The 14,962-nt window shown below is 31.2% G+C and overlaps 1 protein-coding gene across 1 annotated transcript in view; it reads left to right on the forward strand.

The window, feature by feature from the left end:
* LOC139515670 (U3 small nucleolar RNA-associated protein 25 homolog) overlaps nt 1-13,701 on the forward strand; it is a 28,242-nt gene extending 14,541 nt beyond the window's left edge. Inside the window, exons 8-21 of the mRNA XM_071305310.1 lie at nt 1,167-1,219; nt 2,676-2,761; nt 3,266-3,325; nt 6,117-6,231; nt 6,695-6,773; nt 7,231-7,387; nt 7,876-7,972; nt 8,873-8,958; nt 9,680-9,762; nt 9,944-10,020; nt 11,252-11,323; nt 11,567-11,691; nt 12,153-12,251; nt 13,452-13,701. Coding sequence (XP_071161411.1) covers nt 1,167-1,219; nt 2,676-2,761; nt 3,266-3,325; nt 6,117-6,231; nt 6,695-6,773; nt 7,231-7,387; nt 7,876-7,972; nt 8,873-8,958; nt 9,680-9,762; nt 9,944-10,020; nt 11,252-11,323; nt 11,567-11,691; nt 12,153-12,251; nt 13,452-13,683 — 1,421 coding nt within the window. The 3' untranslated portion in view covers nt 13,684-13,701. The remainder of the gene's footprint in view (nt 1-1,166; nt 1,220-2,675; nt 2,762-3,265; nt 3,326-6,116; nt 6,232-6,694; nt 6,774-7,230; nt 7,388-7,875; nt 7,973-8,872; nt 8,959-9,679; nt 9,763-9,943; nt 10,021-11,251; nt 11,324-11,566; nt 11,692-12,152; nt 12,252-13,451) is intronic.
* The last annotated feature ends 1,261 nt before the right edge of the window (nt 13,702-14,962 follow it).

Genomic DNA, 14,962 nt, shown 5'->3' on the forward strand with positions numbered 1-14,962 from the left:
AATGTTGGTTATTGATTTGGGGATGTACGGCGGGCAGTAGGGCGGGTGGCAAACAAATGTTGTCCGTGCATTTACTCATGAACCGTTCATCCAAAGCTTTTGAAATTTTAATATGTTGTTACTGACAACAAAATGAAGCTCAAGTTCAAGAATGACAATTTTGACTTTTACCGTTCAGGAGTTATGGTTCTTGAAAGATTGAAAAAAGGCGTTTCCAGTTGTGTCCGTGCATTTACGCATGAACTGTTCAACCAAAACTTCCCAAATTTTAATATGTTGTTACTGATGAAAAAATGGAGGTCAAGTGAATTTGACTTTTACCGTTCAGGAGTTATGGTTCTTGAAAGATTGAAAAATGGCGTTTCCAGTCGTGTCCGTGCATTTACGCATGAACTGTTCAATCAAAGCTTCCCAAATTTTAATATGTTGTTACTGATGACAAAATGGAGGTCAAGTTCAAGAATGACGATTTTGACTTTTACCGTTCATGAGTTATGGTTCTTGAAAGATTAAAAAATGGCATTTCCAGTCATATCACTGCATTTACTCATGAACTGTTCAATCAAAGCTTCCAAAATTTTAATATGTTGTTACTGATGACAAAATGGAGGTCAAGTACAAGAATGATGATTTTGACTTTTACCGTTCAGGACTTATGGTTCTTGAAAGATTAAAAAATGGGGTTTCCAGTCATGTCCGTGCATTTACTCATGAACTGTTCAACCAAAACTTTTCAAATTTTAATATGTTGTTACTGATGACAAAATGGAGGTCAAGTTTAATAATGTCGATTTTGACTTTTACCGTTCAGGAGTTATGGTTCTTGAAAGATCAAAAAATGGTGTTTCCATTCATGTTGTTGCATTTACTCACAAACCATTCAACCTAAGCTCTTTCAAATTTTGATATGTTGATACTGATGACAAAATGCAGGTCAAATTTGATATTTTTTCAATTTCACTGTTCATCAGTTATGGTTCTTATGATATTGCCAGGACACAAATAAATGTTAATAAATCCGGTTTGCTGTCGTTGTGACAGCCTCTTGTCATCTTTGTGAAGCCACCAACTCTGTGAAATACATTTTGCATGAATACAGTTTTGATGGTTCTATACAAACTATTGTCATTTGGTTCTGGTTTGATAAAAAAATCTGTATTTTTCAGGAGATTTAAGCCCACTACAGCTGATGGTATTTAAAATTCTTAATCAATATCAGGTAAGAAAAGTAAAGAATGGAAAGAGCGGTAAAAAAAAACACATTAAAGACAGACATCACCATGAAAAAAGAAGAAAAAGATGACAAGTAATAAATGGTTTTACAAACTGTTTCACCGAAAACAGTTAATAACCACAAGACCCTATTAAAAACTAAGGCTGAAGTCAACAATAAATTCATTCTCAACTACAGCCATCCTAGGTGTTCCCATGCAACATAGATAAAAATCTGTTAAAAAAGATTGAATAAAATTGAGAATGGAAACTAGGAATGTGTCAAAGAGACAACCACCCGACCATAGAGCAGACAACAGCAATAAGGCCACCAATGGATCTTCAATGTAGCGAGAAACTCCCCCACCCTGACCTGTCCTTTAGCTGGCCCCTAAACAAATATGTATACTAGTCAGTGATAATGGACGTCATACTAAACTCCAAATTATGCACAAGAAACTAAAATTAAAAATCATACAAAACTAATAGAGGCCAGAGGCTCCTGACTTGGAACAGGTGCAAAATTGCTGTGGGGTTAAACATGTTTTTTGAGATCTCAACCTTCGCCCTATACCTCTAGCCAATGTAGAAAAAACATATACGCACAGTAAAACTCAGTTTAAGAGAAGTCCGAGTCCGATGTCAAAATATGAAACAAAAGAAAATAAACAAATGATAATGTGTTTTGTAATAATACTACATAAATAACAACAGACTACTAGCAGTTACTGACATTCCAGCTCCAGCCCTCAATTAAACTGATTGAAAGATTATGTCTTCATCATATAAATATCAGGCACAATCCCTCTTGTAAGGGGTTTAGTATTATACCATCTTAAAATATATGAGAACATAACCCGTGTCATGCCAATAACTGGTTTTAGAATGAATGTGTTAAATTCCGATGCAAAGACCCTATAAGGGAATCAATATTAAAGCCAAAATATGCAATCTTTAATGACCTGACAACAGTATCCTAACTATATCTCTTCTTAATAAGTCTGTTTAAAGGTTTTGTTAGCTTTTGAGGTGAAAACTGACATTTTTGTGCTTTGTAAAGAATATTGGATGTGAAATACCTGAACGTATAAGATGTCTACATGTTGAGTTATATTTACGAATGATTTCCTTCATTGATGAAATTTTTTAGGAGATATTTTATGCTGTGACAAGTATTATGGACAAGTTATTTGTTAAATTTCAACATTAGAATTATTCAAATTGCTAGAATTAAAAAAAAAAAACAAAGGATATCCATCCTTGTCATAAAATCAGTACATGCACAACCGAAAAAACACAAAAAGCAATGTAAACCTAGTTGGCATAAGTAGACTTTACTGTTTACGTTCAAACATTTTGACAATGCTATACATTTTATCATTTCCATGTGAATTATGATTCAGGATAGACATAAAATATTGAAAGATGAATAAAAGAATAAATATGCAATTATTTTGTTTTAGGATTTATATTACCCATGTAGAACACAGGAAACAGGAGAACATCTGCGACTGGTTTATTGTTTACATGCCTTGAATCATGTACTGAAGTAAGTATCTTAATTGGCTACCAAGTGACCCTACAAAAGAATGAAAGCAATTATATGTAGGTTATCCATCAACAAAACACTGATCAAATGACACAAATACTGATAGGCATCTAGAGGTCAATATAACAGTCTTTAAAAGTAGACAATTTGCTATGCATTAATGTTATACCCCAATGGTAATAGAATACTATGGACATCTGATTTAGGGTTTGTCTGACCGAAACAGAAATTTGAACTTTTCTTCTATATATTCAACTAAAAAATATTGAAAGTTCTGTCTGTCCGAAAGATTTTTTGTCTGACATTTTGTCGGTCAGACAGACTTTGGGATACACTGCATATTCCTTATGATATGATCCTTCTAATTTTAATGCCAAATTAGAGTTTTACCCAAATTTCATGGTCCTCTGAACATAGAAAATGATAGTGGGAGTGGGGCATCCGTGTACTGGGGACACATTCTTGTTTTAAAATGTGTAGCTTTATATTTTGTTTTGTTTATAGGAACAGAAAGCGTGTCATTTCACACAATACCAAGATGAAACTTCCAGGCAACGAAGACAAGTAAGTAAGGATTATAATTTCTTTGTTGGACATACCTGCATTAAACCATAATTTTTAAATTGATCAATTATGTACCCAAATATTTTCAATTAATGAAAAACAATCTATAAACTAACATTCAAATTAATATCAAAAATAGTTGTCAGGGAGAGGTGGTCAAGGGAGATATTGACCAGCATAGGGACATAAATTGAGCCTTAACCAAGATCAAACTGTTGCCCAAGGTTAATCTTTGTCAAGAAAAGTCCATTTAGACATGTTACTAATATATTGATTTAATTGAACTTAACTTATCAGGGACAGAGGAAGTATACATAGTTCTCTCTTTTTTGTGCCCTAGCTGTAGCAGAAGGGCATTAAGGGTGCAATCAACAGTTTTTTACGTGACGTCATTCTGTAACAGGGCATGTAATAGTGGACCCATCATGCAGAAGTCAGATATTCATAGTTGTATAGATATCTATACATCAATGGAAAGATAATTCTATGAACTTTCTGAATAAATAAAAAAAAATCCAACATCTCTTGTTTAAACATGCAAATTGGTACAAGTTATCAGCTGGAAATTAGGCATTTTCCCCCTAAAAAACCTTAAAAACAGACCACCTTTGGACACACGGATCAGTAACCTGTGCATATATTTGAGATTTCTTATAATATGCATTTCGAAGAGCTTATCCGGCTGATTTAAGAAAATGTAGTTTCAGCCTACGTTCGCCTGCTCCAAAAGAAGCTATCTTACCTGACAAATCAAAGTGCTTTTTGCAACAGGTGAAAATCAGCTGTTTATGGAGTTGCCTCCCATATAGTAGGAAGTCACAAAAACATTTTTTTTTTTTAAATCTTGACAAAAGTGGCATTTTAATTGAACTTCAATATATGTTTTTCACATTGAACATAAAAAACAATCAACTTTTTCATTTAGTGGTATATAAATAGCAGGGAATTCCATCGAATGTAAATCTCACTGGGGAAATACCCCTAGTTTTTAGTACGAAACTGTTTATAGCACCCTTAAGCAAAACCTTGTATGCGATATATAAAAAATTCTCAGCTTTTCTGAATCTGTACACTATACCGATTAAAATGATGTCTTACTTTAAGGATTGTGACCACAAATAGTGAAACTACAGCTCTTTTTTTATGTCGCGCGGTAGTGGCATATTGGCCAGTGGCAAACAGTTTAACTGGCAAATCCCAAACATTTCCTGTATCACATTTTCATCAGTTTTACAAAGAAAAATAAATCATAAAATAGGGTTTCTTTTAAATAAATAGAATAAAAACTATGAAATAGGCATGAATAAAGTTACTTTAAATAGATTTTGTTCCTAGTACTATATGAACTAAGTTATAGCTGAGTTGAGAAAATATTGAAATAGTGTTTTTCTTAGGAATGGCATGTGTACCTTTTTGACTATAAAAAGTACCAAATATATATTATAATGAATAAAACTTGATGTAACACTGATCAGGAGTAAAGGTCAAAGTAGAAAAAATCTACACTTTTCATATGCAACTTTTGGTTCCAAATATATGAGAGATTGAATAAAAATATCATGACGTCGCAAAAAATTAAAAAACTTCTATATTCGCACAGAGTCTGGTTTTCTTATATCTGGTTGCTATGTACAAATCTGTAATATTTGCATTAAATATACCAAACTGATGCTTTTAAATTAATGTATACATGCCGTACAATATTTTTCAGAATTATTTTACTCCATTCGCAAACACATTTCTATGCTAAAACATCACTAATATTTTGTATTTGTCCCTTAAGGGTGCAATCAACAGTTTTTTACGTGACGTCATTCTGTAACAGGGCATGTAATAGTGGACCCATCATGCAGAAGTCAGATATTCATAGTTATATAGATATCTATACATCAATGGAAAGATAATTCTATGAACTTTCTGAATAAATAAAAAAAAATCCAACATCTCTTGTTTAAACATGCAAATTGGTACAAGTGATCAGCTGGAAATTAGGCATTTTCCCCCTAAAAATCCTTAAAAACAGACCACCTTTGGACACACGGATCAGTAACCTGTGCATATATTTGAGATTTCTTATAATATGCATTTCGAAGAGCTTATCCGGCTGATTTAAGAAAATGTAGTTTCAGCCTACGTTCGCCTGCTCCGAAAGAAGCTATCTTACCTGACAAATCAAAGTGCTTTTTGCAACAGGTGAAAATCAGCTGTTTATGGAGTTGCCTCCCATATAGTAGGAAGTCACAAAAACATTTTTTTTTTTTTAAATCTTGACAAAAGTGGCATTTTAATTGAACTTCAATATATGTTTTTCACATTGAACATAAAAAACAATCAACTTTTTCATTTAGTGGTATATAAATAGCAGGGAATTCCATTGAATGTAAATCTCACTGGGGAAATACCCCTAGTTTTTAGTACGAAACTGTTTATAGCACCCTAAGTTTTACCCTTGTCCATCTGTACATCATCCTTCCATGCATCTCAAAATTTGTTTTTGTTCTATATTTTGCCTTAACCAATTGTTATGAAAACTTATACGCAATGCTTATTATCACTAAATAAAGATCAAGTTTGGATTTGGGTGGTGTCACTTACCTAGCTAGTGTTATGCCCCTTGACAAATGGAAATTTGAATTTGGGTAGCATCACTTTTGCTCTTCTTGAGTTGTTTCCCTTTTTAACATTATATGCAAGTTGGGGAATTTAAATATAGTCAGCAAATTTAAAAAAAAATAAGAATTATTATGTTTTTTTGTGAGTTATTTGTTACTTTGGTATATGTGAATTTCAGGGATTACAGAGATCAAGGTCTAGCTCGACCTAAAGTGTTGATAGTAATACCATTCAGGGAAGCAGCCCTACGGATTGTTGATATTATGATTAGTCTACTGAAATCGGATGAAAAGGTTAGTTTACATTGAAGTGTTGGTGTTTTCATTGAAGTGTTGATTGTATTTACCATTGTCAACATAATTAAAATTTAATGAAGGCTATTCCATTAAATTGGACTACGACTGTAGGAGGGGACTACAACAACCACAACTAACATCCTTACTTTTTCTTCTTTTTTTTTGGCTTGCATCAACAAATGGACATAACATCAAAATAGACCCATGTCCAAAAATAAAATAATACTTTCAATCCTACATGTACCATTCCAAATACATTAAGATAGAATTGTCCTGAAATATAGCACATCATTTCCTTCAGATAGGCCTGAAATATTTTAAACTAAACAATTTCTGTACACAATTTATTTATGTGAGTAGGAAAATTATCCAAAGATAATAAGATGTCTTAATTTTGAATATTCTCTTTTATGAATCTAAGAATGTTTTACAACTTCAATTGTGATTGTTTTGTTTTAAGAGCATGGTCAGTAACAAAAAGAGGTTTTACTCAGAATATAAGTTAGATAATACAGACCAGAGAAGAGGAGCCAAACCTGGTATGTTTGAAATAATTAAAAAAAAAAGATTCAATCTTTCAATTGTATACTGAATATGAAAGATGAATGTAATAAAGCATTTAAATTAATACTTATAAAATAGGAAAATATCAATTACAAAGTAATATGAAAAAAAGAATTAAGGAGTTTGTCAAAGTAGACAAATCATGCCATTCAGAATTTTGATATAATAAAAGTTTTCATTTATTTTATAAACTATGTTTATTACACCCAAAGGCGTTCTAATTTACATGTTAAAGAGAGTTCACTTTGATTAAGAGGAAAAGTAACTGTTATAATGTCTTGGTATTTTTCTTCTTCTAAAGTTAACTCTTATTGTATTACCACATTTCCTTTACTGGAGAAAGTCAGTTTGAAATAGTGACATTAAATTGGTTGATGAGATACAAGGACTTCTGTATTGTTTAAGTTTATTTCATGTATTTTATTTTTTCAGAGGACTATGAGTCAACCTTCACAGGGAATACTGATGATCATTTTAGGATTGGATTGGGTGTGGCTAAAAAGACATTAAAATTATACACCAATTTTTATGCTTCTGATATAATATTAGCATCACCATTAGGTCTCCGGACTATTATTGGATCTGAAGGGTAAGGACCATTTATTATGAAAAATTCCATTCCAAAATTTCACTTATTTGAATCTGTTAAGTTTATGAAAATTAACAGACTTGATTTTGAAATGTTTACCCTATATCAGCATGTCAAGCTTATATAGTGCTTTGTCGATTTGTTTGTCTTTCATCTTTTTTGTTTGTTTTGCCTACATTTTTAAGGTCTTTCTCTGACTTATAAGTTTGTATGACACTTCAGTATCTCCCACCTATATTTGTTTTATTTGTCTCATCTTTATAATATATTTAATGCATACACTTTGGAAAAGTTGTTTTTGTTTGAATGTTAGTTGCCTAAAGACTTTAGATATATTTTCTTCCAAATTTGTATTTTTTCAAAACAGCAAAATTTCTTCATTGGAACAAAACTGCACTTCAGTTTAAGAAGAACAATATACTTAAACTCTATTATACAATTTATCAGTGTAGAACTTTATTCAAACCATGATTGTGATTCAATTTCAGAGATAAAGAGAGGGACTATGATTTTCTGAGTTCTATAGAGATGTTAATATTTGACCAAGCAGACATTTTAATGATGCAGAACTGGGATCATATTATTGTAAGATTTCATTAACTGTTGTCTATTTTGATATATTCTAGATGCATTAAAGTCGTAATAAACGAGTGACCGGTGAAATATAATGTTATTCCAATTCTTGAACCAATGCATACAAAGATCATAAACTTAGTCTTCTGTGCACGATTTTATCATTTTTTTCGCATAAATTTCATATAATTGTCAATTTTATTTTCAATCGCCAGTGTTGTGAAAATATGGGAGGTAATTAAAGTTCGTGTTTTGAAGCTGAAGTTTAACGATTGTTACCTGTTTGTCAACAAACAACAAAAAAGCATGGATATTGAGCACATGTTTAACATGTACAATCAGATAATAGTTTATTTTAAGGACATCCATGCGTATTGCGATCACCAAATTTTTACTAGATAGGTCACACTGAGGTCACTTTGCATACGGAAAATATGTCAGGGAATTGCTTCCTGGAAGGAATTTCAGGAAGCAATTAAAATAAAGTTAACTTCTAAATATGAACAAATTAAAGAATTTTCTTCAGAAAAAAGTATATGTACATAAGTCTTATATAATGAAAACTATCCATTGAGTTATAAAAAACATGCATTATTTTTTTTTAATTTGAGGTTTCTTATGACTTTAAAAACAAAACTCTGATGAAGCTGAAAATATTTTGACCAGGCAAATCTATTTGTGTGGTATTCACTTAATTCAGAAGTGTTTGCGATATTTCTGATATTGCAAAATTGTAAGGAGATAGGATTCACAGAGAAAAATGCATTTCATATTTTGCTAGCATTATTTTGTATGCAGCATTTCTTGAAAGAGCAATCATGCATATCAGTCTATTAGTCAAAATTATTTAAAGATCACAGTATTAAATGACTGAAAAAAATTGTAACTTTACAGTAATTTGTTATTTTTCAGCATTTGATGAAACATTTTCACTTACAACCAAAAGAATCTCACGGAACAGATTTCTCAAGAGTGAGAATGTGGACATTAAATGGTTGGTAAGTCTCAAGATGTGTAATTAAGATAAGGGAAATCTCAATATGACTTTTAAGTTGATTGACCAAATGAAAGATTATGGAAAAGAAGGAAACAGTCACTTATTGAAAAACTGTTTTGAATGCAAAATCATGTGGGTTATAATGACATTATTAAAATATTGTACTCCTTTAACACCAGATTTAAAACTGGAGGTTAAAATATAAGAGACATATAGAATTTAAGTTGAAGACAATTCATAAAAGATGAAGGAAGTGTAGTTGTTTCCTTTTGCAATATATACTGTGTGTTTCCTTTTGCAATATATACTGTGTGTTTCCTTTTATTTTATACAAACTACCTTATGTAAATGACTGAAACATATGCCATTTTGAACCGTTTACAACATTTCATATTGTTACCTTTCAGAAACCTATCCTTTTATGGATGCTTTGTATACAACAAGTAAGGGCTATTCCATTTAAAGATACACAGTACCCAGGAAAGGCATTTTGAAAATTGGGTAAAAACCTTTAGTGGCATTTCTTTTGGATTTATCTTGCATGTCTATTGTTGAAAAAAGAAGTTGGGTGCAATTAAGATGTGCCTTCCCTTGGTCCCATGTATAAATTTTGGAATGGCCCCACAACTTGTTATTAATATTATTGGTGTATTTGATAATGAACACATAGGGCAGAATGACAAGAAAGCCTTTGATTGGTTGTTTGTTTGTCTTTTTTTCAGGAGTAAATATTACAGACAGAACATTATACTGAGTTCAGTCAGTGATCCACAGATTTTATCATTGTTTAACAAACATTGCTGCAGTATCCTTTAATCATTTCTCACTAAACCATCATCAACCTAAATATTTTATTTCATTTTAACATGCTTTTTAAAAGAATTGTTAGAATATATCAATTCAATCTTGTATAACAAAATTCAGTAATTCTTTTCTTGAATAAACAAATTGAGTTCACACAATTTAGTCCTTAACATGTTATTTAGATTACAATGGTAAAATAACTTTACACAGACCAGAAACAAAGGGATCTATATCACAAGTAGTGGTACAACTACCGCAGGTTAGTGTCAAGTTACCTTAGAAACTGTACAGGTACCTCAGTTTTTATTACGTTACAGGTTAGATTTAGGTTGTTTACAGAAACCATGCACATGTTGGTGTTTACAGGTTACTATAGAAACCAAAAAAAGTAGTCTCACAACTTCCAATTGTTTGTGGTATGATGCTAACAAAACAAAGGATCAATATTTATGTAGTCTTGTAGCATTCAGGGCTTACTAGATAATACAGATTTAAAAGTTAACATTGTAAAAATACTCTATTAATGATGGATCATGTAGGCAGAGTAAATAATTCATCTAGTGATTATTAACCTGTCAATGTTGTTACGGCCAGAAATCGCCTTTAAATTGTAGCCAACAAAAGACACAAATCAATAATAAAATTTAACAATATTTATTATACAAAAGTTTACAAGAAGTATTACACAAATATTACTGTCAACTTAACTGTCAAAATATGAGTCCAATCTTTTATCTTTATCTACATCCGGATATCTTTCGGAATCCAATCTGAATATTACGGTCACAATCCAGTATGATGTTGTTTGCAGAATAAAAATGTCAATCCAAATGCTATGAATATTAATGTCTATCGATGTCTAAGTCCAAATCCAAGAGTGAGTGTTTAACTTTAGTGTGTGTATATATATAATTGTCAAGGAAAATTCTAGAACAATCTATACTGGAACATCCTAGAAAGTTACAATGGAAGTTTCTAGTAAAATGTAGAAGTTTATATAACGCATCATTTATTAGGATCATTCTGGAAAGTTCCAATCATTCTGTAATTGTTCCAGTGATTTCTAAACTGCACAGTTCTAAGATTATTCTGTAAACAACTATCAGGCCATACAACACAAATTGGGCCAACATAAATAAATATAATAATTACAATATCCTAACAATGTTCAAGTCATGAGACGATCCCTGCTCATGGCAAGGTGGGTTCAACACTGATTTTACATGGCTGGGATCGCCAGTACTTCTGCTTGAGGGTGATGTTCTTTCCGTTTTTTCCCCACCTATAGAAACTAGCAGCCATGATTTATGCAAAGTGTGCAGAAAGTGACGTTTCACACCAGCAATCAATCAATTAAGATGACATGAACTAAATACATTGTTCAAACAAAAATACAAATAGAAAATTCAGTCTAAAAGAAAGAAAAAAGGAATTGAAGTTGAATATGTAAACTAATAATAATTACACAGAATAATCCTTCTTTGTTTTAGGTTTATCACAAGTTGAGTTGTAGTAGCTACAGTCAGTTAGCTGATGACAGATTTAATTTCTTTTTACAAAAAGTGAGTAAAGGTGTTTTACTTTAAACGTTACAGAAAAAAACCCACCAATATTTACAATTTGGATATACAGTTTGTAAAAGCTATAAACTATCCTGAAAAATAGGTCTATAAATAACTGTCTAAAGATTTTCATACACAAAAACATTATTTTTCATCCTAACATTAAGGTGGCATTTGGTCCATCTCTTTCAGTTCAGAAGAAATTACTATGCCTTATTTTACATATATTCTTTTGGTTTTCAGATTTTACCAACACACAAAGACCCAGTATTAGCACAGACATTAATTTATGTTCCATCATACTTTGACTTTGTTAGATTGAGGAATTACTTTGTTAGAGAAGATTTAAGCTTTGTTTATATTAGCGAGTAAGTATTTAATGTTGTGCTAAGATATTCTGGGAAGAGTTAAGTTTTGTATATATGAAACTACTAAGTAAACAAAACATACACTACATTTTTGGAAAATTGTAAAGGCATATCTAGTTGTTACACATTTTTAGTAGACTGTATTTTTATAAGTCATGGTAATTAGCATGGTAATTTTAAAAGCAATAAAAACTTCCAGGTTATAATATTTAGAAAAGATTTTTTTTTGTGAATTCCTAAATAGCAAATTGAGATAATAGCAAGGAAATTTAACATCCTAATTGAATTTTGACCAGTGAAGAACTGAGATCAAAGAAACGTCACAAAACAACAGGTACAAATTGTTTTATAGCTAAAGCTGGTGAAATTTGTGTTTTTGAAAATATAGTTTACAAGAATGATGTCAGAATATGAATTAATATTAAATTTTCTGAAACTGCAATTATTCTTGTATTTTACAGATATACTAAAGATAAAACTCTGTCAAGATCTAGGAACCAGTTTTTCCATGGAAATGCTCATTTTATGTTGTATACAGAAAGAGTGCATTTTTATAGAAGGTGAACTAAAAAAAAGTCATTTTATTAATTGTTTTTGATAATAATATTCAAGTAATATTAAAATATCGATTGTATAAAAGCTTAACATCTAGTCTAACCTGACTTTCTGCATTTTTTAATTATTTTTTTTGATTTTCCAACTTTGATGTATGTTTTATAAAGATCAAAGTCTGATGAATTCCTGTAATTTGTTAAAAGAAATCATACCCACTAATTAGTAGCTCTACATTTATACAATATATAAATACATATATTTCTAAATGTTTAAAGTTACCACATGTTGAAAGTAAATTGTAAAATGTCTTATCATGTTGTATTTATATTTATTTTCTTGTTCGTGGCCTCAAACGCAAATAAAGTATTTATAAACAAAAACTCAAACGCACATCTATGGGAAACAGCTCGCCTAGACGAGTGCAGCAAAGTTATATTTTCTAATAATATAACTGTCCTCAATCACTTTGCCAGCACACTAAGACCCCTGCAACATACATGTCTTACAAACATATCTACAATGAAAAATAATGAAATAGAATCTTTCATATCACGAAACAATATTTACATAATGTTCTTTTTTATGCCCCACCTACGATAGTAGAGGGGCATTATGTTTTCTGGACTGCCTCCGTTCGTCTGTGCGTCCGTTTGTCCGTCTGTGCGTCCGTCCGTTCGCTTCAGGTTAAAGTTTTTGGTCAAGGTAGTTTTTGAAGAAGTTGAACTCCAATCAACTTGAAACTTAGTACACATGTTCCCCATGATATGATCTTTCTAGTTTTAATGCCAAATTATAGTTTTGACCCCAATTTCATGGTCCACTGAACATAGAAAATGATAGTGCGAAGTTCAGGTTTAAGTTTTTGGTCAAGGTAGTTTTTGATGAAGTTAAAGTTACATCAACTTGAAACTTAGTACACATGTTCTCCATGATATGATCTTTCTAATTATATTTCCAAATTATAATTTTGACCCCAATTTCACGGTCCACTGAACATAGAAAATGATAGTGCGAGTGGGGCATCCGTGTACTATGGACACATTCTTGTCAAGATCTTCAGAAAAAAACGTAATGTTTTTACAATAGTTATAAATTAATACAAAAATTGTTTCTAAATGTTTTAAGTTACCACATGTTAAAAGTAAATTGTAAAATGTCTTATCATGTTGTTTTTATATTTAATTGATATCCTCTCTCTGTTTCAGATTTAAAGTTCGAGGAATTAAACACATTATATTCTACGAGTTACCATTGTTTCCTCATTTCTACAGTGAACTGTGCAATATGTTGATAGAGAACAGACAGGAGAATTCATCATGTACTGTTATGTATTCACAATATGATGTACAAAAATTGACAGAAATTGTAGGATCTGATAGAGCATCACATATGATTTCATCATCTAAACACATTCATATGTTTGTAACGGGGGAATAAAACATGATTGCATTTGTAGTTTTGAATATTTTTGTTTAACTGTGGGACAAATGTTTCTTTCACAATAGTAGTGATATTGTAGATTTTTATCTTAATGGAGTAATTAATTAACCAAAGAATTTTGTATGTCATGAAATATTTCATGTATAATTGGTTATCTAATCACAAGAACTTAGAGAAGGCCTGCAGTAGACCATAAATACTTTGCAGTTTATCCAAAATTAGGTAATAATTTTCCCCTTTTCACTATAGCAGTTGTAGACTGTAAGTACATACCAAGGCATTATCATGTCTGGAAACTTGAACAATTATCATAGAGCACGATCTACCTTGTCACAATAATTTGGGAATCTGGCAGTATTATCACAATAATTCTGTGTATCTTGTTAAGTTATCTCCTGGTTACAATAATTCCAAGTGTAATATATTTAACTCTTACTGGCCACAATAATTTTTCAATCCTGAAGTGTTTTCATTTGAATTATCTCCCTTGTCACAATAATTTTGAATCCTGAAAAGTTTTATCATATTTCATAGTGTTTTTAATTGAATTATCTCCCTTATCACAATAATGTAAAAATACTAGTGTTGTCAAATCGTACATTTTTGCCTAACCAGTTACTCAGATAATCGTATGACCGATTAACCGGTAGTTTAAGTTGATGTTTGTACCTTACACATAGATGTAAGAAGATGTGGTTTGAGTGTAAATGTGACAACCTTCCATCAAAGTCATAAATCTACGCTTTTACAATACGATGAATTGAAGTTTGTCCTTTGCCATTTCAAGGCTAGTCTGTGAGGATTCCGGGCGAAGTTTGACTTTTAATAATCAAATATACCGTATCAACTATGGCGTTTGTACTAACTTCAGATTAAAAAATTTAAAAAAAACTTCTTGATCTCGTAGAATTGAATGTGTCTGAAACCGATGATTCTGTCATTTTCTCTTGTCTCCGAAAATAATGTGGAGTGTTTCAATTGAAATGATTAAGCATGTTACTTGTAATATCACGTATACATTGAGTACATTAACACTGGTTTCCATTTCGCTATTTTTGAGTTGGCATTTTGTAAAGTATGAGAAAGCCTTGTATGATTGAGGTTGCACATTCAGAAGTAGGTCTACACAATATTAGATCAATAATGAAATAATGAAGTAAATTGTAAAATTTTATCGTATTACTGATTTAAATTTACCGTAAAAAAAACATTTATTTCCTGAGGCAGCTGAGGAGCATTCTCTAGATGTACCTTATCAATAACTCATGAAACATCG

The sequence above is a fragment of the Mytilus edulis genome, chromosome 3, assembly GCF_963676685.1.
Source record: "Mytilus edulis chromosome 3, xbMytEdul2.2, whole genome shotgun sequence".
Lineage (NCBI taxonomy): Eukaryota > Metazoa > Mollusca > Bivalvia > Mytilida > Mytilidae > Mytilus > Mytilus edulis.